Source organism: Anopheles cruzii, chromosome 2 (genome assembly GCF_943734635.1).
Source record: "Anopheles cruzii chromosome 2, idAnoCruzAS_RS32_06, whole genome shotgun sequence".
NCBI classification, from domain to species: Eukaryota; Metazoa; Arthropoda; class Insecta; order Diptera; family Culicidae; genus Anopheles; species Anopheles cruzii.
Window position 1 is genome coordinate 61084999 of NC_069144.1, and position 24171 is coordinate 61109169.

At 52.0% G+C, this 24171-nt stretch overlaps 2 protein-coding genes across 6 annotated transcripts in view; both read right to left on the reverse strand.

The window, feature by feature from the left end:
* LOC128268828 (thyrotroph embryonic factor) overlaps positions 1-9754 on the reverse strand; it is an 84789-nt gene extending 75035 nt beyond the window's left edge. For 2 of the 5 annotated variants that reach the window (XM_053006086.1, XM_053006085.1), the window contains exon 1: positions 9484-9754. In XM_053006086.1, coding sequence (XP_052862046.1) covers positions 9484-9593 — 110 coding nt within the window. In that variant the 5' untranslated portion in view covers positions 9594-9754. Of the gene's footprint in view, positions 1-9471 lie in introns of all 5 variants that reach the window. The other 3 variants (XM_053006087.1, XM_053006084.1, XM_053006083.1) reach the window with 2 other exon arrangements.
* Positions 9755-19445: 9691 nt separating this feature from the next.
* LOC128268023 (uncharacterized) overlaps positions 19446-24171 on the reverse strand; it is a 96155-nt gene continuing 91429 nt past the window's right edge. Inside the window, exons 4-5 of the mRNA XM_053005015.1 lie at positions 22710-23152; positions 19446-20898 (exon numbers count right to left, since the gene is read on the reverse strand). Coding sequence (XP_052860975.1) covers positions 19446-20898; positions 22710-23152 — 1896 coding nt within the window. The remainder of the gene's footprint in view (positions 20899-22709; positions 23153-24171) is intronic.

Below are 24171 nucleotides of genomic sequence, written 5' to 3' on the forward strand. Positions count from 1 at the left end.
CGCTCGGTAGCGAACAACGGACACATCGGACGATGCCGCTTCGTACCCGGTCTTTCGTGCCGATCGTGTCAGAGGATAGTTTTCGTCCGCTTTCCGATCAGTGCGCTTCAACGCGGCGCGGCTGTCACAAGGGCCCGGTGGTGAGAAAAAAAAAGAAAACCCCAAGAGACGCCGAACCCGAACATGGCAACAATTTTCACATTAGCTTAGTTTCGCTAATTTTAAATCTGTATTTACCATTAAAAACTCGTTCGCCGCCGCCTATGTTCGGCTCGGTGGCGGCGGCCTCGGGTCGATGCCGATGTGTCAGTCAAGCGTGTCGAAGCGAGCAGATTTTTGGGTGGAAGTCTATTTTTTCTTCGCCCGTTCGGGGTTCGAACCCATCCGTGGCCGTCTATTTTCTCTCTCTGTCTCTTTCTGTGAGACTCGTCAAACCGCCGCGGGACTCGTCATCGTCCTCGCTGTCGTCACCGGCCTCCGAGCAGAATAGACAGAGAGAGAGAGACAGGGAAAAGCAACGACATTGTGTCATGTGTCACACTCGAACCGTTCCGAGCCGCTTCAGTTCCCCTTTATCTGCTAAACCACCGGCAGTTAAATGCAACGTAAATAGTAGATAATATGTGCAACAACGCGGCTCGTCAACCGAACCCCGATTACGAGCTCGGAGCACCGATTTCCGACGGATTCGCCGGGCAATTTCAGGACACTGGCCCGTTACTGGGCGCCCAATAAACTTTGCATTATCCAATCCAAGCAGGAAAATGGTTTCCAACCCAAGCCCACAACAGGGCTGTGCCATTTCCCTTCCGGCCAACCGGACGGTCTGTGGGTCGGTTCTGGTTCCCTTCGATCTTTGACGTGGCGCAAAAGTTAAAAATAAAAGACCCACAACGAACCGACCGTTGCTGCCGTTGCTACCGAGAACCAACACACCTGCACCGCGGAATATCGATTTCACTAACCGTGCCGTGCCGTGCGCTCGACGCGGCCACGTACGTGTCCGATACGTTCGTCGGGCGCCCCAGGTCGGGTGTCCTTTTTGGCCCCTGCAAAGGGACTCGTCGATGGTCGCGGCGGCGACGGCGACAAACGTATTTCCGAAATCATCCGAAGGCCGAGGGGCCAGGCAAAGCCGGCGGAGGTTAATACATTTCTTGTTGTCCCGCGTTGTCCCCTTTGGCAGCTGATTTTCCATCCGTTCCGTGCCGCCTTCTGGGTCCTTCCGCGATTCTTGTGTTTAGTTGTAAAAGGCGGATGCGGATAAAAAGTGAATTGGTTCGGTGCAGTCCCGGCGAAGGCGATGCACCGCTTCTTCGCCCAACCCGGTTCCGCTTCTTCTATTAATACACCTTTCGCCAATCGACGAAAACGGCCGCTGATGCGCCGATAGCCCTCCCGGAAGCCGAAGCTCACGGGAATTCAGGTTAAGTGTATTTCTAGAGGCCGCTCTCTCTCTCTGCGGCGCTGTTACGTGCCACACGGTGGTAGGATTATCAATCGGGTTCGGCGACGGCGGTGGCTGACCTTTCGGGCGAGACCTTCTGGAGGGGAAGCGCACGAACACACTATGTGCTCGCGCCATGTTCGGACCACCCAACTCAAGATAAGCCTCTGCGGAAGGAGATTGCCCAGACCCTCATCCCTATCTCCCTCTCTCCTTCTCTCTCTCACGTCCGAGGAACATAATGAAGTGCTTTCTATGCCAGCCAACAGGCGGAAGATATATTTTCATCAGGCGCAGCAGTGGCCTCCATTATGCACGAAGGCATTCCACGGCTAGTTGGCCTCTCCCTCCGTCACTTTCCCTTTCGTTTCCGCTTCCGGTTCCGTGCTGCGGTATCATCTTCCCTCAGAAAAGGGTTCCAGGGCCCATGTTTCCGACCAAAAGAAGCTTCGACTCGAAGGCCAAAGGGTCGTACGGCACAGTATTTACTTCCCGGTAGACCTCCAAGAGGTCCTCGACACGGGCAAACAAACAGGCGGCGGCGGCCGGCTGGCAAACACTGTTCCGCCTAGCCTCGTCTTCCCGGAGGAAGCGGAAGTCGTCGGTCGAACCTGGGCCCGCCCGTTCGTGGCCGGGGTCGTTGGAACACAGGTCAACCCGGGTAGGTGTAGGAACATGAATCTAAGGTGCGAAATTGGCGGAGCGGCCACACAGACGATTAGCAAACCATCATTAGTGCCGGGGCCGTCCCTTTCCACCACCGGGCACCGTGACCTGCAACATTCTAATGCCCCCGGGAAACCATTACCGATACCCGCGACCGGGCGACCCGGGTCTTATCGAAGTTCTTAAGCGAACTTTCCTTCAGCTCGCCTCATTCTTTCGGTCGGCCGGCGTATGTGTCTGCGCCTGTTATTTACAGGTTTAAATTCCGGCCTCAAGAAGCCCACAAACACCCCGGAAAGTGCCCCGGAGGGTGACACGCCGGTGTGTCGGCCCGGTGTAGAACGGGATAAGTTTACTCTCGGCCAAGATAACGCGGAACGGATTGCGGAACGGAGCGGTGTTGGGTTTCCTGGCGCTCCTTAGAGGGCGCCCCTCCGTGTGTATGCTTTGCGATAGGCCGTTCCCGTGGATTTCATTTGGTTTAACAGCTTAACGCATGCGGCGCGTCTGGAGCTTCTTGTTCCTTCCGTCGACTGACGACTGTTCAAGTTCAGTGCTGTCTTCTTGCTCAAACACGCTGTAATTGTTTGTCGAGACACACTTCTCCCCAGGCCGCCCGGGATTTGTGCCTCGTTGTAACGGAGGCCTGCAACAGTGTGAAACACTGTATCTGAGTCTTAGGAACCTTGCTCGGAGGTTTTAAATATTCGTGCGGAAATTAATTTTGAATCAATAAACATCCTGGAACTCCGTCGTCTCAGGAAAGCATCATAATCAAAGCACCAGAAACTACAGCCGTCGACTCGTCTTGCGCTTTTCCAATTAATTTTTCATCATCTTACGTGCACAGAGCCCATTTTACTTTAGGCCCCTTACCTAATAGCAGCAGTGAGGCAAATGGGAAGACAAACACTTTGTGCCTGGCCACCGAGGGCTCGTGGAAAATCCACACTTGTTGAAGGCCGCTTCGCGTGTGCATGAAATATTCCACTCAAGCACCGGCAATGAAGTCCGCAGCAGCCTCCGTGGGCTTTCTGGGCGTCACGCGACGTGCCACACGATCTCTTGCGCACGGTGGTCCAGGGGAAAAAAGTGAAACCCTCCGCGTCTTCATCTTGTGTACTTTTCGCGTCTTTTGGACCGGTTCCGCACGAAGATGCTGTGACCTGCAACAGGCCGGCTCGGTGGCCTTCAGGAGACAACATTCAGTACCATTCCGTTGCTTTGAACCGTCGGTAACTGGTCATATTCTCGTTGCTGGCGAATAAAATATGCATCTCTTTATTGACAATAATTAAGAAATCACTAAGCAGTGCGGCCGTTGAATTTCCCGGCCAGGCCGCAGCGAGGCAAACAACTTCATCATCCGGCCGTGGGGTGGACAACACTGTTGCACATAAATCAGACAGACACATGAAAACCGGGAGCGGCCAGGGGGCCTAATTAATGTTCCCTCAGTCGGCCTCAGGTCGTTCCAGTTTTTCCATTCGGACACCTCCACATCGCAGCGCATCGCATCGTTTCGTGATGAAAATGATTTTTTACGACTTTTCCAACCCCCGTGTGGCGGGCCCCATCAACCCACTTGTGTGTGTGTGGACACACCACCCGGCACGTTTCCCTCTCTGAATCACGTCGCCTTTAACGATCGATCGTAAACTGTGGCGGCGGCGGCGGCGGAATGGGTTTTTTGTCCCAGCAGCAGCCGGCGACTAATTTTGGGCGCGAATGGAATTCCAATTCCGCACGGGCTCTCAGTGTCAAGTGCGCCAATTTCTGGTGCGTCCGAACCTGCCCGGCCAGTGGAGTGAGGAAAACAACTGGCCCTCAACAAGCGGTCAGTAACGACGCGAACGTCACTCAGTGCGGCCGACGCGACGACATTTGCGCGAGATGCTGGATGCGATAATAATGTCTTGTTGCGCGCGCGTGTCTCCGTGGCGTAATGCCGCGTGTAACTGCGCATCAGCATCCAGCATCTCTCTCTCTCTGTCCGCCACGGGGTCGTCTGTCTCGCACACTCGTTGGTGGAATATTATTAAGTAATATTTACCACATCCGGAGCGCGCGCTCCGCGGGTTGGCCGCCGGCGGATGCGGAGTGGAGTGTGTGAAGCGTCGGACGGAGACACAACCTCTGTCCGGCCGGCCAATACCAATTGTTAGGCGGGGCGAGGGGGTTATAACAACCGACGTACAGCCCGCTTCACTCAAGTGAACAACAAGTGCTTTGGGACAGTCGCGGCCAAAATTGACGCCGTTCGATGGAACTGCACGATATTCCATTTTTCTCTTTTAGGTCTACAAGTTTGAAGTCGGAATGTGTTAAAAGATGGCTCTAGCTGTCAATTTGGTCTTACCAATTATGCTTTTTTGGCAGCACTGCCTTGTTTTGACATCATAAGCTCCAAGAAAGGACTTTCTGATGGGACCAGAAAGGTGCGGTGTATCACAAGCTCCCAAAACCTGATGAAACCGTTAATTCAGATCGCTCTACTGACAACAAATGATCAATTTGAACCACGCATTGATGGAAAAACGACCAGAATGGGCCGAAAGACATGGTGCGGTAACTTGCTTCCATAGCAATGCGCCTGGATCGTGAAACAAAACTGACCGACCGACCGACCAAGTGTTGTTGTAAACTGCCCCAAAATGGGATCACGCTCGACTTTGTTGTACATTTTGCTTTCCTTACCCTCTTCTATATCCTCTCTTCTTCCCCCTATCATGTAAATCTCACTTGTATAGCTTTAAGCAAACAGGTTAATAAATTAAAAATTAAAATTAAAAAAAAAAAAAACGAAAAATTTGCGGCGACCTTGGTTCCCACCTGGCGCTGTGGAAACCTTGGTCCGCACTTCCGACGACTAGTCGTGAGAATCGTGTTCTGAGATCACGTGTTATAATAAAGTAAATTATTCCGGTTTAAATAACACACGCACCATAGTGGTGACCCCGACGTGATTGCCTAAATGGCGCACTATGGAGGTGCGACTATTTGGTGTTTCGAAGACTTCTCGACGTTTCGAGGTTTTGACGTGGGAACCAAGGTCTCCATAGCGCCAGCTGAGAGCCAAGGACGCCATAAATTCTTTCGATTGGGACTCCACGGTTTAGCAGAGAGATGGGCGAAGTGTATAGCTAGCCATAGCACGTACTTTGAATGAAATAGAATTTTTAATTTCAATGTAATAACCATTTGATTTCTATGGAAAAGTTCCGATTTCATAGTTGTTGACCTTCGAGCATCTAATGGGCCACCATCTTGTGAATCTAAGCCTAGGATCGCTTTCGATCCGCTAACCAAACTCCCTGGGACCTTCACCGTGTCCCCGATTGTGTGCTGTCGGTGGCGCTTAATCAATTCCTACCCGTTTCGGACTCCTCCGAGGAATCGCTTTTTTTTGCTCTCCTCAAGGCTCCCGTTTGTGTTTTGTTTTTCCCCACCGAGAGAATAGGCCCGCGGATGGATCGCGTTGCTGATAAGAGCAACTGGTCCCGGGACGTGCTCGGTACGTGCTCCATCATCTCATCCATCGGGCGGCCATCGGCGAATCCGTTGCCAAGCCCCGACACAGATGGCCGCGGATCGAAGCCGCGCGCAACCTTCGTCCCGAGTGGCTCCGGTCGAACCCGTCAATCCCGGGGCGGTGTTTGTTTAGAAAAATGGTTCCATCAACAATGCTGAGTCGGGAGCGCAAAACATCGCCACATCGCCGGCTCTGCCTGCCTGGGGCTGCCTTTGTGCCTCGGTGTCCTCGAAGATCCTGCGCTGCTGCTGCCGCGGAGTCGGTTTTCGAGGTCAATCCAGTGGGCAAACAGTGGGGCGAACAATTGTGACCGAGGTCAGCCCCTTTCGATTCGACGCAAAGTGGCCTCCGTTGACATTGCATTGTAACGAGGGCCAGCTGTGGCAGAAAGTGGACAACAAACACTCCAAAGACCGCACCGCACATCCTTGCGATGTGTCCTTTCTTGGGAAGGTTAACCAATCACGGCGGGGGGGTCTAATACCTAGGGGCCATCTTTCGAGTTCCAGGCGCTGCCCATTAAATTGAGTGCTCCTCCTCCGGAAGGCGATCTAATCTCGGCTGATGGTCGGTGCAAAACGGCCAAAGCGTGTGACCGGTGCACGCGATAACCTTTGCATGTCCATCGTTTACCGCCCCGCGCCCCGGGCCTCTCATTTGGCCGCTGTTTTTCGCTTTAATTATCCACAACAACCGCTCCGGTTGTCGGTGCTCGTGAAATTAAATCGGTTTATGAAATTTTAAACCCCCCGGAACGCTCCGCCATCGTGGTAATGTAGTAAATTTGCAGCAAATGTCGCCCATCCAGGCACACACACGAGGCCATTAGGGAGGACACTCACGCTGGAGAGTGTGGACCATCAACGGCTAATAGCTCGCCCGGAGATAATCCGTCCGTCCGCCCGGCACAACAACAACGGACTCTGGCGCGTTGGATGGCTTCCAAAACTAATTCCATTTTTGCCACCTAATAAACATTTTGTTCGTCCTTCTCCCCCGACGAACTAGTTCCCCGGGTTCGGGGGACCATCGGAGCGGTATTTAATTTTGCTTGCCGCCGGCCAAATCGGCAGCCAATTGACAGGGGCCCGAAGCCAAAGTGAAGTCAGTCCCGCCACAGTTGACACTCTGCCCGGCGGGCGGGCGTGCGGGCTGGCGGATGTTACAATGTGTGCTCAGCTGTGAGCCGAGCCGTCAATTAGGCCACCAACCGACCGACCGACCGACCGACCGAGTTCTTTCGCAATCCGCTAATTGGAGGCAGGTTTGTGCAGGGCGCTGGGAAAACTCTGGGAGCGGTCCGGAGTGGTCCGAGCGGGCGATTGCATTCGGGTTCGGGGGCTTCCGCTTACTTTCGGCCGCGTTATTGTTCAACAGCGCGTAAAATTGCACACCCACCGCAACACCGGACTGCAGCATAAATACACCGATACATACACACAAACACAGAGACACGGAGCGTTCCGAAAAAATACACGAATCGGAGCGGCGATTGGGTTCCGAATGTTAACGAATTTTCGATGGCGCACGAGTGGCGGGAGAAGAAAAGGGGACATTCCGGGGGGTCAGGGGGTGCAAAATGGTGCACGTTAAAAATAAAACCCCGCCACCCGCTGGCCACCTCACACAGCTTCCACTCGACTCCGAGTTCCATTCCAAAATGTTGAGTTTTTGTTTACGAAACCGACCGGTGGGTCACCGGTGGGAGGCCAGTGGCATGGATGGTGGCGGTGGTCGGGTGGGCGGTAAAGAACGCTCAGCACGCGACCAACTCGCGCGCGCGCGCCCGGCCACCCACATATGTTGACCAACACACAGTGAACTCCGCCACTCCGTTACAATGAATGTCGCCGATGGGTCGCCATTTTTTATTCGGATTTTCCTTTCTGACCGAACCGGAAACACCCTCTTTTGGGCACCCTCTACCCAGGGACAGGTGGCCCTCCCACCCCCCCGGAGAAGAGAGTACCAACCGCCAACAAACGAGTGCTGGGGCTCCCCAAGCGGTAATAAAATGACATAATGATAGCTCACAATAATTACCCTTAACCCGATGATGATGGCCCCAGCGTCGTTTGGCGTTCCCCCCCACCGGAACATAGCAAAGGTCCCCCCGGTCCCCAGCCGCCGCCACCACCACCGACGACGACCCTGATGATGATGCGCACGTTGCGCATTATTAGCGTCGACTGAACCGTAAGTGCATCGAGGTGCACGTGCACATCGCACAGTGAGTCTCACTCCCGCAGAGTAGGGAATTTGTATGAGAAAGGCGGATATATTTGTTTTTAGGAAGAATTTATAGATTTTTTCAACGTTTTTGTTTTCTTTGCATGTGTTTTGATTGAATTCAACTTTTCATGTGCAATAGAAGCATTCAACTATAATAAATAAGCTTTTTTAGTTATTTTGAGGTTTTTAAACGCCTGAGCTATGCAATCTGCATTACACCAACATGTTTTAATGCGCAAATCTTCTGCACCATAGAGACCAAGCGCCTCCTTTGTCTATGTTTAAAATTGTTTAAACTTTAATTGTAATGCCTCGTTTCGGCGTGACAACGCTGAAAATTTTTTTGCTGCATTATCAAAGTTGAAAAACTGTATTTTTTCATAGTATTCTATACTGATTCCCAAAAAAAATCTGCACGAGTCCCCAGAAACAGGTCCCAGGTCTTAACTAAAGTGAATAGAATGTGCAGGAGTTTCCCTAGAACTGGAGACTTTCGCAAGGACACGCCTCCGAATGCCACTGATGTTGATAAAATCTGCCACACACTGTGCGCCTGCCGCTGTCGCCGTCGGCGGTCTGGCCCGTACTATGAGATACATTTTTTATGTCATCCACCTTCCTCCGACGGCACGCCCCTCTGCACGGTCCATTATGTTGTCGGCCGGCCAGCCAGCCAGCATTGCACCATGATTGGGACGTTCCCGCATATGCCGGAAATGACACTGTGTTCTTCTCACAATTTTCCTCCAGCGACATACACACACGCGCGCGCGGTGGTCCAATTATCTGACGACACACTTTCTCCAGGTGAGGCACCGGGGGCACCGGGATGGGACGTTACACCCGTTTTAACACACGGCCCATACCCCGCGCAGAAGCTTGTCCTTGTTTTGATCTTTGCGTTGGGGTGTGCGGAGAGTTCCACTAGAGGGCACCGAGAGGCCCATATCTGGAAAAAGTGGAGGACAAAACCGGCAGCACCCTACGCGCCCGTTCCGGTCAATGGAATACCAGGTGCCGCAAGGTTGTGAGGGTTCCGTTGAATCGATCACGGCAGGTAATTATTTCAAAAGGCGGACCGGGTTCCGGGGGATTCCGCGCCGCGCCGTGGGACTTCTTGGAACGATTCCCTCTCAACGGAACAGGTTTGTGTCTCATTCTTAGTCTTACTTCAATGATACTTCGGGAACTAATTCTGGAATCCCATACGGCGGGTTCAGAACTGGTACAAACCCATTGATGAACGAGCTACGCTTCGTCCACCGTCACCGTATCTGCTGGCCCAGTCCCAGAACTCGCCCTCCACTCCCCCCCCGAAAAGTCCATTGATCAAATTGCAATTTTCATTTGCAAAAATTGATTAATTTCTCATAATGGACCACGCCGCTCACCGGAGATACGAGGCCGTTCCGATCGATTCGGGGAGGCGCCCAAAACTGGGCCTTAATTTTAAAGATAATCACTTTCCGGACCGAGTGCTCTCAATTCCAGCTCGCTCCGGTGGAAACTGGGCCGCCGCATCAGGATTTGAACCACGGACCACGTGGTGTCCCCGCGGGCATATGACGTTCCCCCGTTATCTCGCGTGCCGTGCCGTGCCGTGGACTTACCATTCGTCCCGCTTATCAGCGGATAGTTGCTATCGCGACCGCCTATCAGCGTCTTTAATCCCGTCTCGATCAACGTCGGCGACGAGGCCCGCTCCCGATCGCTCATGATGATGGCCGCTGCGGTGCTGCTGCTGCTGGTGGTGCTGCTGGCCGCTACCGACGGGCCGCTCTCGAGCTGCTGCCCACCCCCGCTACCTCCGGCGCCGCCGACGCCGCCGACGCCGCCCCCGCTGCTGCCGCTGCCGCTGCTGCTGCTCCGGGTGCTGCTCCGGGTGCTGCTCCGGGTGCCTACGCCAGCACCGCCACCGCCGCCGCCGCCACCGGCGTATCTGTGCTGCGGCGTCCACGAGAAAAGCGGTACGTCGGACGTTTTGACGACGGATCTGGCGGCGTTCAGCGCGAAACAACTCCCGGCCGCTTCCGGCTATTGCTCTCAAGTATCACTCTCTCTTTCGCTCTCCCGCTCTCTCTTTCTTGCTCTCTCACTCTCACGCACAAACTTAACAAGACAACAACAACAACAACCTCCGGGACCTCCTTTTCTCAGGTATTATTGCACTTATTCGGGCGGTTGGGCGGCACACGCGACAGGACACTTGTTAACACGTGTGTGTGGGTCAGGGATGGGACAGGATATCCGTGTGTGCTCGTCTTCCGTTAAAGCTTCTTCTTCCGTTTGGTTGCTTTGCTTTGGTTGCTCTATTGCTTTTCTTTCCGCTGCTGCTGCTGCTGCTGTTGCTCTGCTGCGTCGCCGTCGCCGTCAGTGGAACGGACCACGTGCATCACTTGGCTCCGAGCGGCACCGATCATGTGCTCCCCACATTGGAATCAATCTTCTCGCTCTCGCGGGCGCTCCCGTGAGGGGGTTTCGTGTCAGAATTGGAGAACTGGCGGGAACCGAGTCGTCTAGGCCAAGACGAGCAACATCCTGACACTACAGAACGAACACACACACGGAGAGACACTTCACGACACTACCCAGGTACGGGAATCACAGGCGATGCCGAGGACCTGCCGGTACTACGGTCACGAGTCACAGCGGCACTCACGCTTTCTGATCGAAGGAAAAAGCTTCACTTGCGGAGAGGTGTCCCGATGGCTATTAGAAGTACTCCCAGTCCCAGAAGCCTTTCGCCGGGCTCATCGGTTCGGCCGGCCAGCCTGGGGTGGATGGTGGGCCTTCCCTTCTTCGGCCCGGAACTCGAGCTGCGAGCGGCGAAGGTTACTTCGATCCGCTTGCTTTGCAGACCGACAAAAGACCGAAAGCCACCACAGCTCCTGGGATCGTAGTAGCCGAGGAGTATCCTATGGATGGCCCTCGAAAAGTATCCTTCACGTCCGTTCCGCGGTTTACTGGTTACTGGCAGCGTGCGGTCAACCTCGCGAGTGCTATGGCAGCACTTTTCGAAATTCAAATCTTTTCTCACGCTCTCCTGCTCGCTCACTCGCTCTCTCTGTCCCGACACACACACACACACACAGGCGCGCGCACGCGGACGATGCCTCCTTTAATTAGATCACTCACTCAGGAGCGCTGTTTTGTTGACTGCTTACTTCGAGCAGTGGAAAATTCGAGCACTTGCACTTCCGGGAGTTCCTTTCGGGGAACGACGTCAGTTCGCTTGTTCGCATTTTCTCGCTAGATACTGGGATCGATTGAAGAGCATGAACATATTGCCGCGGAAAAACGCGGAAAATCTTTTCCCCCGACGGCGTACGATTGTGTTTTTCTCACTCAATAGTTGAAGCGACCAACGCCGACTAAAAGACCAAAAAGGTAATTCGTGAGGCACTCTTCGCCGGTCACTCACTCAGCGCGCCAGGCACTCACCAACGTGCTTACAACACGCCGGATCACTCTGTCGCACATGATGCGACCGTTCTGTATCTCCCTCTTGCTCGCCGCTTATCACGATTAGAAAAAAACGATTGGTTCGTAGCGCTACTAGTGGTGGTAGTAGCACCGAGTAGTAGCGAATTAGTAGACGCGCACTAGTACACACCAGTCACCTTCAGGCGCTCATTGCCAGTCACTACTGTTGATGGGGAGAAAAAATACATTGTCAAACAATAACACCCAGCTGTTTCCCGGGTTTCCTGCACAACAAAGTCCTTAAAAGGGTCAATCTCCGCCCCAAAACAACTGTCACATCGAAGCACTCAAAGGACCCGCGGTGGAGACGCCCGGGAAAAAGGGGAGCCTCTCACACTCTCCTGCGTTGTTGTGTGGGAAAATTCTGATCTCGCACTCCGTTCTGGAGTCACTCATGCCTTATTATCCTTGCGAGTGTGTGGAAATGAGTGGCCTGTAAGTACGGGGAGTGCAGTTCTAGCGAAGAAAATTCTATCGCTCCACTTTCCTTCAATTCTGTATTCAAAATGCCTGGGACCTTTATTGAACGAAGAACCACACTTATCAATCAAATGGCACTTTTATCTCAGCCATTAGCACCTGTATTGAACTAAAATCCGCGTGGTTCCGTCTATTCTGAAAGGGCACCAAGTTCACCAATACAACAACAAACCATTTGCTCGGAGTAGCTTCACAATTCCTCATTCTCCACTAGTCTTTCGTTGCCTCATTAGCCTCACGCAGTCCTAAACTAGAATATTTTCTGAAAATCCAATCCAGTGAATGGGTTGTTTTGTTATGCTGAAGGGCACCCCATTACCCCGTTGCTGGGACGTTGCTTGTCTCTCGCCCGTCCGACAACCAATCGGCGTGCAACGGAGAGAAACGCTCACTCACAACTGGTACAGCGTGTCTCGGCGGACCGGACGCTGAGCCTTGCCAGTTTCACTCCGTGGGTCCCGACGTTTTTGTCGTTGTGTCTGTAGGTCGCGCTTCATCGGGAGTCCACCCTCCTTTCGGTGGGTGGCCAGCTATACACACCCACAGCCCGTTCTGAGCGAAAGTGGAGCTCACCCGACAGGACTTCAGCCAGACTGAAACTAAAATTCAACTCTGGATCTGGACATCATTTGGGTTCGTTTCCACATTGTCCTGCCCAACACCCAGCATCGTGTCTCGTGTTGAGACACTGGTGTACGCCAACATCGTGGCCAGCATCATGTCTCTACGGGTGTAGAGTGTCACGAGGTGTCCCACAGCTGGCACGATCGCTCTTTACTGGACGCATACACACGCACACAATTGCTCACGTGGGGGACAGAAACCGGGCCCACGAGGCGCGCGCGATTCGTGAGTGCTGGACGACGGCAGTGAGTTATCAGCTCTGCCTGTACCATTAGACTTTGCACGCGGCGCCGCCGGGTACAAGTCCTATGGCACACCGAGAGAGGAAGAAACGTGGACACGACGCACGAAAGACGTCGTGGAACTGAACGCTCTGACTGAACGTCATAAGCGTGCGCGCGCCGCTATCTTGCGTCAAACACGTACACAAGACCTGCGCCCCGTCGACCCACCGAGCCGAACCCCCCCCAGGCCGTCCGACCAGCCTAACTTCTAACCTTGCGCGCCGCAATTTAAACCGCTTGGGTGTATGCGAGAGCTGGTTTTTAAGGGGGGCCGTGATCATGCCCCTCATCGACAATCAAAGTCGAGGCGAAAAAAAGTGCTGATCGTACTCGGCTCATAAAATCATTTATGCTCTCCGACTGACGGCTGCTGAAGCTAGACCGAATAGAAGCTAGACAGATACGCAAGAAGGCAAAAAAGGCTGAGCAGATCGAGCCGTAGGGACAGCGAGAGAGATAGAGGGAGAAGGACAGAAAAATGTGCTTTCCTAAGCTTGTTTAGGCCCCGTCGTCGTCGTCCAGGAGATAAGACACCGACGACTTAGGCACATGGGCTGAAAAGCCCGAGCCTTGTTATTTTAAAAACAATGAATCAAAGACAATTTCGTGTTTTAATGTAGCCGTTTTTTTTTGGGTAAAAATACCGATCATGCCAAGCAATGAACTCTTAAAATTTGAATTTGTCCTCGAATGAACTCTTAAAATTTGAGGTTGTCGGTAGCCCCAGAATCTGTCACTCAATATCTGGAGTGCAGTGAGCTCCTTTGAGTTGCTGTTGAGCTCCGTTTGTTTATGGGACATTTTACGCGTTTCGAGATAATTAGAGGATATTTTTTGAATTTGACAGTTGGCGCCAAATTTCGGCCAGATTTTTTGGCTGTCCAAAGGGACAAATTTTCGATCGCGGACCAGATTATGACAAAGACGGCAATAGAAGGAGAAGGAGAAGGAAAGGAAACTGAAGGAAAGGAACTGAAGGAGAAGGGAAAGGGAAGTGGAATCAGTTAGCTGATAGTGTAAAGATATCAAAAGAAAGTTGTGGCTTTATATTGCATGAACAGTTGACTATGAGAAAGCTCTGTTCATAGTGGATGCCGCTTTAGCTCACTGTTGACCAAAAGCAAGAACGTGTTGGTTATTATGAATTATGAAGAGCTTATCGCTGAAACTGAGGCCTATTTTGAGGCAAAAGATAAATCGTTCTATAAAAGTGGCATTGAAATGTTCCAGCGGCCCTAGAATGATTGTGTGGCTCTTGATGAAGGCATATAAAGCCAATTTAGAACAAAATAAACGCATTTTCTGTCTTAGGTTTGGGTCTTTTCAGCCCATCTGTTCCCGCGCCTACTGCGAAACATGTGTTTTCTTTCTCACCGTTTGTCAATCTCTTCTCTCTCATTCTCTCTTTCTCTTTCTCTCTCTTTCTCTCTCTGCCTCACTCTTTTTCCCTCTCGTTCGCTCGCCATGGGCCTCTTTTTAACCTTATTCAAATGTCTTAACCCGAAACCGCGGGAAACAAGAAAAAAACTGTCCGAGGGGCACCTTTGCCATCGGTCCGTAGGCCACATGCGCAGACGCAAAGCCAAACAACATTCTCGCCGTTCTAATGCTTTGCGCTAACACAACAGAGTGTTCTGGTTTGTCCTTCTCTCGTCTTTCGCTTTTTTCCCTATCTCGGTTCTCGCGTTTCTACTGGTTTTTCTTGCTCATTTGCTGCTTTTTCTCTCTCATTCTCTCTCTGTTTGCCTATTTCTGTGTTGTTTCTATTGCGTTATCTATTTACAACATGATCGTGAGACCGCGATCGTGAGATGTGAGACGAGCGTGAGCGTGAAGTGAGAGCAGCTTGACGATCGCCCAGAACCGAAAGATCTTAAAAAGACCCAGAAGATCCTTTATCGTCGATCGTAGTTACCAATCGAATCGGCCTGAGGATCCGCCTTGCCACTGTCCTGCACTCTTTGTCCTTTGGCGGTTTATTTTCTTCTTCGTGTGGTCCATTATTATTCCATCCATCCATTATTTTCTTCTTCGCTTCTTTGCTCTTGTTCCTTTCTCCTCTTTCTATCAGCTCAGTCTCAGAGATATGTCTGTTTCACGCTCTTTTTTGTGGCATACAATGTCACTGTAATTTGTCATCTGGCTCTGAACATCGAGAGATCAGCACCAGAATACTGATGCGCGAAACCTGAAATCTACTTGCGGCTTGCGAGGCCAAGAATTGACATAAACGAGTGGAGAAGCACACAACTCTAACACCAAGATTTGCTCACACAACTCCAACTCCTGTCGAGTGGCGGGATTTTTTACTAAACGAACTTTGGGAACCCCATATTCATATTCGACCACCTACAGATCCCCATAATTGGTTCCGTTCCATTGTAAAGCCGTCGTGCTCTTTTACATGAAGCCAACCATAAAAAGGTGTCCAACTCAATGGTTATTGAAAGAAACGACAAAAAAAATTGTTTTCTTGAGGTTTGTGGGGTTTTTACAGTGTCGTGTAATGACGCAATTATCGTCAGCGCCCGGAATCCGGTAGAATTGATCGACAAAAAGGTGGCTCCGATCTGGCCAGCGATTGGCATTTGATGTTCTACGTTTTACCATTCATTTTTTTTTTTGAGGCCACTGTTTACCGATTATATTTAACTTGTTTTACGTAAATACGGTTTCTTCCCAGTTCCATTTGTTGTTCGCAAGAAGTTGATATTACTTCAATTGATCAAACCGAGTTTTATCGCCATTTTATGATCCGACTCCAACAGCGGTTAGTGGAGCATTGAACCTTCGATTTATGTGACAAAAATGTGTTCAACTCAATCCGAATACTCCTGTCCTTCTCTCTCTATCGCTCGATCCTCGCCTCTACCGGGCGTTTACCTTGTTTCACGAATGTTTGCGAAGCGATCGGGCACTTTGTAAACATCTCGCGCAATCTTCCTCCCTTCTTCGACCGGGCAACGGACTGGGCCGTGACAGGGAAGAGGTGCGACATCGCGTCACGTGAGAAACATTCGTCACCAAGTATGGGACGTGCGTGCAATCTGATGAGAGACAGTCGGCGCCAACGAGAGAGCGAGAGAGACGGTTCAAATGGGAGTCTAAGCCCGGGTGCACCAACGCCCTCCGGGGAAATTTTGGCCAGTAGTTTTCCCGACATCACGGGGATATAAATATCTTTCCGTAAATTTCCCCGTCCGACGGAGCACTCCAGGCGGCTGTTCTTGCGACGGCAGCCCGACCACGTGGTCGATCGACGACGTAGGATACTCTTCGAGTGACCTTCACCGGGAAATCCGGTTTCGAGGTGGATTTACCGGAACTTCCCGCGGGTTGGTGTCTTCGCGTAGCGCTCGCGAAAGAACCAGTCGATCGAGAGCGACCAGCGTAAGCGTTCCACGACGAGAACCGTAACTAAGCGGCTTTGATAAATAATTCATAAGCACGTGGTCCAGCCCCACTGGCTTCACCAATACACGACGACGACGACGAACTAGCTACACGCACATTGCGCCATCAGGTTGCGGGTGCGCGACTCGTGAACTGTTTGGCCTGTATTTCTAACATGTAAGCATGTATCAATAACATGTTTGTCATCGATATCGCCATCTCTAGAGGAATGCGATAAAAAATACTTATCAGTCGAGAACTGCATGCGAGCGCGATACTTACCGATACTCTCATTTGATTTATTTGCAGATGGCACTTAAAGCTGTTCGGAACTGGATCACTGCACCGGTACAATCGGCGCCTGCGCGCGCGAAGATAGGCAACATGATCCTGCGAAAAGCTGTGGCCAGATGGTTGAAACCATCATGGTTCCACCCTTCTGTGCGAAAATTGCTGCTTCAAACCTTGTATTCCTAATGATGACGATGAGCTAATGATCTTGAACTGATTTAATGATCATTGAGCTAATGATTGGTCGGAACTTAGCTACCTTTCGGCGATACTGGACAGGTAAGAGTGTATGATCTTTAACCAATTTCATATTTTCCTGACTCCATTTCCAATTGATCTTGCAGCTGGAACCGTTCGTGGAATGTTTGGTGATCGATCTGTACCCGGACAAGGAAAATGGGCCCGCTCTACTTTACGAAGATGCGTCTACCTTTGTCAACAGTGACGATCGATCTTTGTCGTATATCAACATTTTACAGGTAACGCTATCGATCTGCCTCAAAATCTCTGATGTTACTAACTTTGTATTTTGCTCATTTCCGCAGTGTTTATCGTCCAAAATGCAACCAAAATGTCCTCCGAGCAGATCGAACCTTTTCGATGGTTTAATGGACTAAACAACCGGCATGCGACGATCGTCAGCAAAGTTCTCAGGCCCTCGTCGACAGGATGACAGGATGCAGATCAAGGCTCACTCGGCCCTTCGCCAAGTCCGCCAGGGGCCCTGTCTGTACCGTCGATTCAACGCTAGCAACAAATCAACCTGCCCGATCTGTAGAAACATCTTCTAGGATGCGTTCAGGTTTACAGAACAACGATTGATCCACAAGTAATAGAAGAAAGAACATTTTCAAACTGTGTTTTCTGCCCTTTTTGTTTCATAAGGATAAGGTTGCAGTACCCTAGAACACAGCGTGTATGGCCAGCGTAGAGGCTCAAAAACTATTTTGTTATATCTGCGTGAATGAGTTTACTAAGGACGCTTTCCTGAAAACAACATTGCCAAAATTACTTACGTGAATTCAAAAAGAACAAATAAATATAACAACCATTTTAAAATTGTATCCCCACTCGTCTTGAGTTCTTTTTGTAATCCGAAACAAACCGAGGAAGCAAATAAACAAACCGATCCGAAAAGCGAAGAAAATCAGGATTTTACCAGGGGAGCAGGACCCCGAACGGGCAGCGCAAACGACTCGAAATAAACCGAAATCCACCGGATTTTTACCAGGAGAACATGACCCATTCGGGTAGCGCAAAATGTGCTGGTGCCGAAGAAACTGCAGCAAAAGTTTGCTTTCCGAGGTCCGGATTTCTACCAGGGGAGCATGAGCCGTATAGCGGTCCGGGTAGCGCAAAATTAAAGTCAGTTGCCTCATCGATCGCCAGCATTAGCTAAGACACAGTTTCTGTGTGAAATTTCAAAAGTGGTATAAATCTAGCATCCTATAAAACAGGCATGCTATGAAATTCCGACCATGCAATAATTCAACGAAAAGTTAGCGCGAAATTTTTCATTGAAAATTTTCACCGCAATTTGAAATATTACAGAATATCGCTAGCTGACCCGTTTTCGTTTTATTTTCCGTTACAATCAGCCGTTTCTCAACAATCAGCATAAAAAAAATCATTGTTTTAGTGGTTTATCGTTTCTCTTTATTTCACTTTAGTTTGAGTAGTGTCTGGGGATAGCGTTAAGACTTCGCGTAGTTTAGTAGTGGTTTTAAGAAGTTAGTATCGAGCGAGGCGCATAATTAACATTGAAAATGTTCGGTGACGACACCCAACTCGGCTCTCTTTCTGTGCGCGTGTGGCCAATTCGAGGGGTTCGCTCGAGGGATTTTTTATTTTCAATAGTAATGGGCACACTGGGCTCTTCCAGACGGAGTTCCTAAGTTCAATTCAAAATGCGGCCGTCGGGCGTACTTCAGTCAATCGCAAGGCAACGTAAAGAAAAATGGTAAATAGTAAAAGTCAAGATAAAGTGGAAACCAGTAAAATTCTACCCCGAAAGAGCGCACGATTTTGTACCCGGCAAAAGGAAAGATTTCTGTTACGCCTGCGACTGGAGGGTTTTCCGTGGATGTCTGTGTGTGTGTGTGTGTGTGTGGCTAGTATTTTGTTCTATTTATTATTGTTCTGTTCTATCTCGCTTATGCAGTATGTTTAGTCGATTTATCGGTTATCGGTTACGCAATAATATTTTGCATAATTTAAGTAGGTCGCGCCGTTCCGCGTTCGCTTCCATTCCGACTTGCCATCCGCTGCTGCCCCACAGCCTCCATTTTCTTAACGAGTAAAAAATTCCTCCTCCGTGGTTGCTGCGCGTTTAAATGCTGGACGTATTTTCGGTACTCTGCGGTTACTTAGCAACTACTCTTACAAACATTACAAGCTACGCTCTCCAACGGACGCGCGGCCTACTGCGCTCTCTACGGCTCTGGGTTTAGTAGAATTTTATCTTTCCTTAAACAAGCGTTTATCAGTTAATTTGCTATTCTTGTCTGCGTGGCCACATCGTCAGCTGCTGGAAGCCACGATAGTTCATGCTGCATTTCGATTCGATACGACTTTGGTAGTGCGCGTTTATAAAAGGTATCCTCTCCGAGAGCACTGAGATTTAGTCATCCTCCGTTTCGTTCAGTGAGAATCGAGGTTTAAAATCACCGAACAAAAATGGAGCGGTCGAGAGTGACGCGAAAAGTCGAGTAGCGAACGCTACTCTAGCTATCATATAAAACAAAACAAAACGACCACCTCTGGCCAGGGGATTTATGTTAAATGCAGTCCTCCGCTTGTGCCGTCGTTGTTCTGCTCTTTGCAAGGGGAAAATGGTCAATCTGAGTGCGAAATGTACAAAGCAACGGCTACTACAGAGAGAGAGAGATAGACGGGAACGGGACGAGAGTTACAGGGCGCAGATACAGTGGGACACAAATGCAAGAAAGCCGGTGCGGCGACGACGGTCGGCGGCCTCGCGCGGTACTGGTGGCGGAGGCCGCCTCTATCTCTGCTACACCCAGAGCACCCGCGACACGGTGTCGGTTTCGCTGGCGTGGATCTTGAGCTTCGGCGGGACCACCGGGGCCGAGTCCCAGCGCCGGTGGTTCACGAAGTGCGTGTGGTGCTCGTAGCTGGAAGATTGTGTCGCCCGCAGCGGCGACCCCGAGGACGAGACCGGACTGCCGTTAACCACCACCACCGTCGCCTTGGAGGGGCTGGCAGATGAGGAGCTGACCACGGACGTCGTCACCACTTTGGCCGGGGACGCTGGGATTCCCAGCCGGTTCGCACTTCCGCTGGCCGCCGTTGCAGTGCCATCGATCGGAATGACGGTGGTGTTTTCCCGCAGTTCCGACGAATCATCGAAGGTTCCCCCGGCCGTGCCACCACCACCAGCAGAGGTCAGACCGTGATCCGTGGCAGAAGACGAACCACTTCCGAGTGATCCGTTGCCGTGGCTGGTGCTGTCCGCCGAGCCGACCGACGACAGCATCGTCGAGTTGATGAGCGGAAGGCCAATCTCCTGGAACGAGTTCATCGAGCTGAAGCCGCTCTCGTCCTCCGCCGAGCTCGAGATCATCATCTCCTTGATCCGCTCGATGTTGGCACTGTACCGGTGGTGGTGGTGATGGTGGTGATGATGGTGGTGTCCCCCGGTGCCGGAGGTGCTGCTGCAACTGCTACTACTGCTGCTGCTCCCTCCCGTGCCACCGGCCCCCCCGTTGTTGTTGCCCGTCGAGCCATTGACCATCGATCCGGCGCTGCCGCCGCCGCCACCCCCGTGGCCATTCGCCAGATGCAGATGGTGGTGATGAGGATGATGGGACAGAAGTAACGGTGGCGATGGTCGATCCGCGGCCGTACTATCTTCGTCCGTTTCCGTTTTCGTCGAGGATGACGTCGAATGGACGGAATCGGCCGTGCTGCTGCGGACCGATAGCCGACTGCCGCGCATGTTCAGCTTGCGGCTGAACCCGACCGTGCTGCGGGTGTTGACGGCCATCAGTGCTGCCGCTGGTGTCCCCTGATTGCGACCATCCAAGCTGTCACCGGTTCCGTTCGCGATTCCTCCTCCCGACGAGCTGGTGCCTGTTCCGCCGATGGATCCACCAACACTGCCACCGACTCCGGGACCTAAGCCACCACCACTACTGCCGCCGCCACTGCCGGTAAGAGTGGGCATGCTGCTGCCCAGGACACCGCCGCCGATACCGACCCCGATGGAGGACGACGCCGAGAGACCGACCCCGGTCAGGGTGGTGCTGCTGCCGCCGCAGCTGGAAGCGGCCGTTGACGAGATCAGGCTGTCCAGTGCGTTCGTCGACTGGGCCAGCGTCGGTTCCTGCGTGTTCAGGAGATTCTGCACCGTCCGCAGCAAACGGAACGCCTCCTGGGCCAGCTTCTCCGGGTCAACTTCGTTGCAGGAAATTGGCAGAGTCTGGGTTCGTTTCGGTGAGCGTCGCCTGAAAGAAAGGGGAAGGGAGTTAGAATGCGGCCACCTAGAGGGACATTGATTTATATTGGAACGGATCCGAGGTTGAACGGGTCGGGTTTCGCCTGGCTCGGGGGAACCCGATCGCGGCCGCGGACGATCTCTCTGATAGCTCAATTGGAGCGCGAAAAGGTGTTAAAAATAAATTAACGAACTGTCCGTCGAGTTAATGCCGTGTGTCGTTAAATCGCCGCGAGTGTTAATAACGCGATCGCGGAGGCGGGATGCACCCCGAATTATGCTGTCCCGTGTGCGTCAAACCCGCGGATTGTTTATTGAATTCGAAAGCCTTCGCCATATTTTGCCAGATAAACTCCGGGCGGGGTTTATAAAATAATACATTACACTCCCGCCGTCCGGCAAGATCGCCGCTTATTTGATTTAATATCGTGTTATGCTGGGATGGCCACCATCGCTCACGGCGACAGTGGTTTGTAAACAACCCAAAAATTATGCTCCTCCGGTCGCGGTCCGTCGGATCACATTCATCTCGCCCGCAGCAAGATTGCAAAATGCTCTGGAGTCTGAAGATCGCTTCCCCCGGATCTCCGGGCGGGATTTTATTGGCGATCAAGTGAAATTTATCACCAACAACACGACCACCATCGGGGGAATCATAAACACGTGGCGCGCGCGCCCGAGGTGGCGATCTCGAGACGCATATCTCATTTTAATGTGGTTGGTGCGATCGCGCGATCAAAAACAAACACGATCGCGGGCGCGTGTGTGAGGAAATAAAATCGAACCCAAACAAAAACCCCTCCACGCAAGTCAAGAGTGTGTGGCGCGAATCTTCTCTCGTGGCACGTGCGAAGATCGATGTCGATCGGTCGCCGTACTTTCGATTTCCAAAACAGAGATATTCTTGGGGCCATCCCACGTTAGGGATCCCCGCCGAGAGTGCGCTAACGAATCGGGCGCGACGACTGATGATGATAAATCGCCTTGAGCTCGCCCCAAAAAGGTGTCCCGCGCCGGGACGCGCACCGAGTGCCGCGCCCGGATGTGACGGATTTAATGGTTCATAATGGATTTGACACCGTCGTGGCCACCTCTCTGGGGGGAATATTGCACGCGATCATCGTGTGCGAAGATGGCGCGCGCAAAAGCCGGGTGATTTATTCGCGCCGGCCTTAGAATTTACGCTTAATTTCGCGGCGCGCGCTGCTTCCGTCGTTTCGGGGCGGATCGAGAATATGCATGCGCCAGCCGGGGTCGTGATTTGATCGATTCGATCCGCCGACGCGATGATCGATCGATCGGCCTGCGGTGGTTTCCGGTGGCGTCTAGCGCGATCTTTTGCGAAATTAGGCCTCTTGGGGGGATACACTACCGTGGTCGATCCTCAGAGTTCCCATAAACTGCCTTGGAGACGCTTTCAAAACAAATGTTAATCCGAATTCCAAACAAAATCGGATTGTTCCATCACCGATCACCGACAAAACGAAGAAATGGTGGCGTTCGTGACAGTCTCCGATCGCAAGGAATTTGTACGATTCTGTCCTCGGCGGCAACAGCAGCAGGAAGCAATTAACGCACGTGGTGGTGGTGTATGTCCAATAAATTAGCGCCCGATTTATGTATTGAGCTGTTAGGGTCCCAACGACGGGACCGACTGGTGCGTGCATTCCGTCCGTGGCCCTCTTAAGAACCTGTCGCCGTGTCGTCGCGCGATTGACAAATTTACAATGATCCTATTTTCGTTCCTAATTGATTGGCCATCGGAGAGTCCCATCGGAGAGGCGCGTCTCGGTGTCAAAGGGTCTCGGGATCGGGACTCACCAAGTAAAGTCTCGGAAGGTGCTGTAGGAGCTGGCAGGTGATGGCGGGACGACACAATCGTCCTCGTGGAGAGCTGTGCCGGCCAGGGACAGCGAGGAAGGCTGGTGCTGGTGCTGCTGCTCCAGCCGGCCGTTCTTTCCCGACGCTTTGGTGTACGCTGCTTTGGGGGCCTCGATCAGGTTGGTGCTGCTCCGGGCCCGCGGACTGCTGGCGCTGCTGCTGTCCGAGTCGTGGTGATGGTGGTGCTGGTGCTGATGTTGCTGCTGCTGTGGCGGCTGCGGATGCTGGCTGCCCGTTTTCCCGGAGTTTACCTGCAGCACACTCTTCGACCGGCCCATCTGGGCGCTGGCGGCCTGCAGCGCGTCCAGCGAGCGGTAGCAGCGGTCCAGAAACCGGACCACCTCCTCCATCACGGCCCGGTACATGTGGCGGCTGGAGTCGACCTGTCACGAAAGAGAAGGGACAGAGAAAGGGGGGCTTAACGAGGGGGCTTGAGGCTTGTTTTGGGGTTATGTAAACGTCTTCTAAGTAGATAATCGTGTCGGGCTCGGTTCGGGAGAACAGTCTACGAAGAAGATTTATGAATACGAAACGACGCAGCGCGGTGCATTACAATATAGCGACACATTTCCGAGGGCTAATGCACGTTAAAAAGCGCGCCCAGAATGCACCGCCGCGTTTCTGAATAAACAACCACCGCATCAGTCCCGCCGATTCCCACGTGTCGCCTGCGCGCCGACGACTGTGAGAATCATCATTTTTTAACATTTTAATTTTCTGTCAGCCGCGCCGCTCCCCAATCACGGAACACGCGCTTTACACACGCCCGCCACAGTTGTCGTGGTGGCGAGAGAGCATCAAACGCAGCATAAATCCAAACAACCTGAGCGCGCAGTGACAACGTCATCGCGTTCGCATCATAAATATGACCCCGCGACCAACCACCGACGATGATGATGCCCGCCCGAACCCGAACCCGGAAAGGCCGACACGCCGGCGGCAACTGCTGCTGCTGCTACCGGAATTATGTTTGGATGCCCCCATTGTGGGTTGGCCGGCCCCTGGCAAGAAGATGATATCTCCCCTTTTCTAGCTCCCTCCTCGAACCGCCGTTTTCGTTGGGAGAGAAGCCAAATACACACACAAAATAAACAATATATTTGTGTTTTCGGTTCTCTTTGCGCATTCAAAATAAACCGACCGCGAGTGGGCACCAATCTGCGCATCAAAGCGAACGTGGCCGATGCGCTGTTCGATCGAGCCCCAAAAGATCCTTTCAAGTTGAGTTTTGTAAAAACATTTGGATTTTCACGCAATACATTTTGTGCAGTTCCCGCCAAAAAAGACCGGTGCTACAGCTGGTCCCCAGTAGTGGTCGGGAGGACGACTGCATTGAAAAGGCCATTATTAACTAACAATAACAAAACGTATGACTACCTTAATGAAGGTATTGTCGATCGTT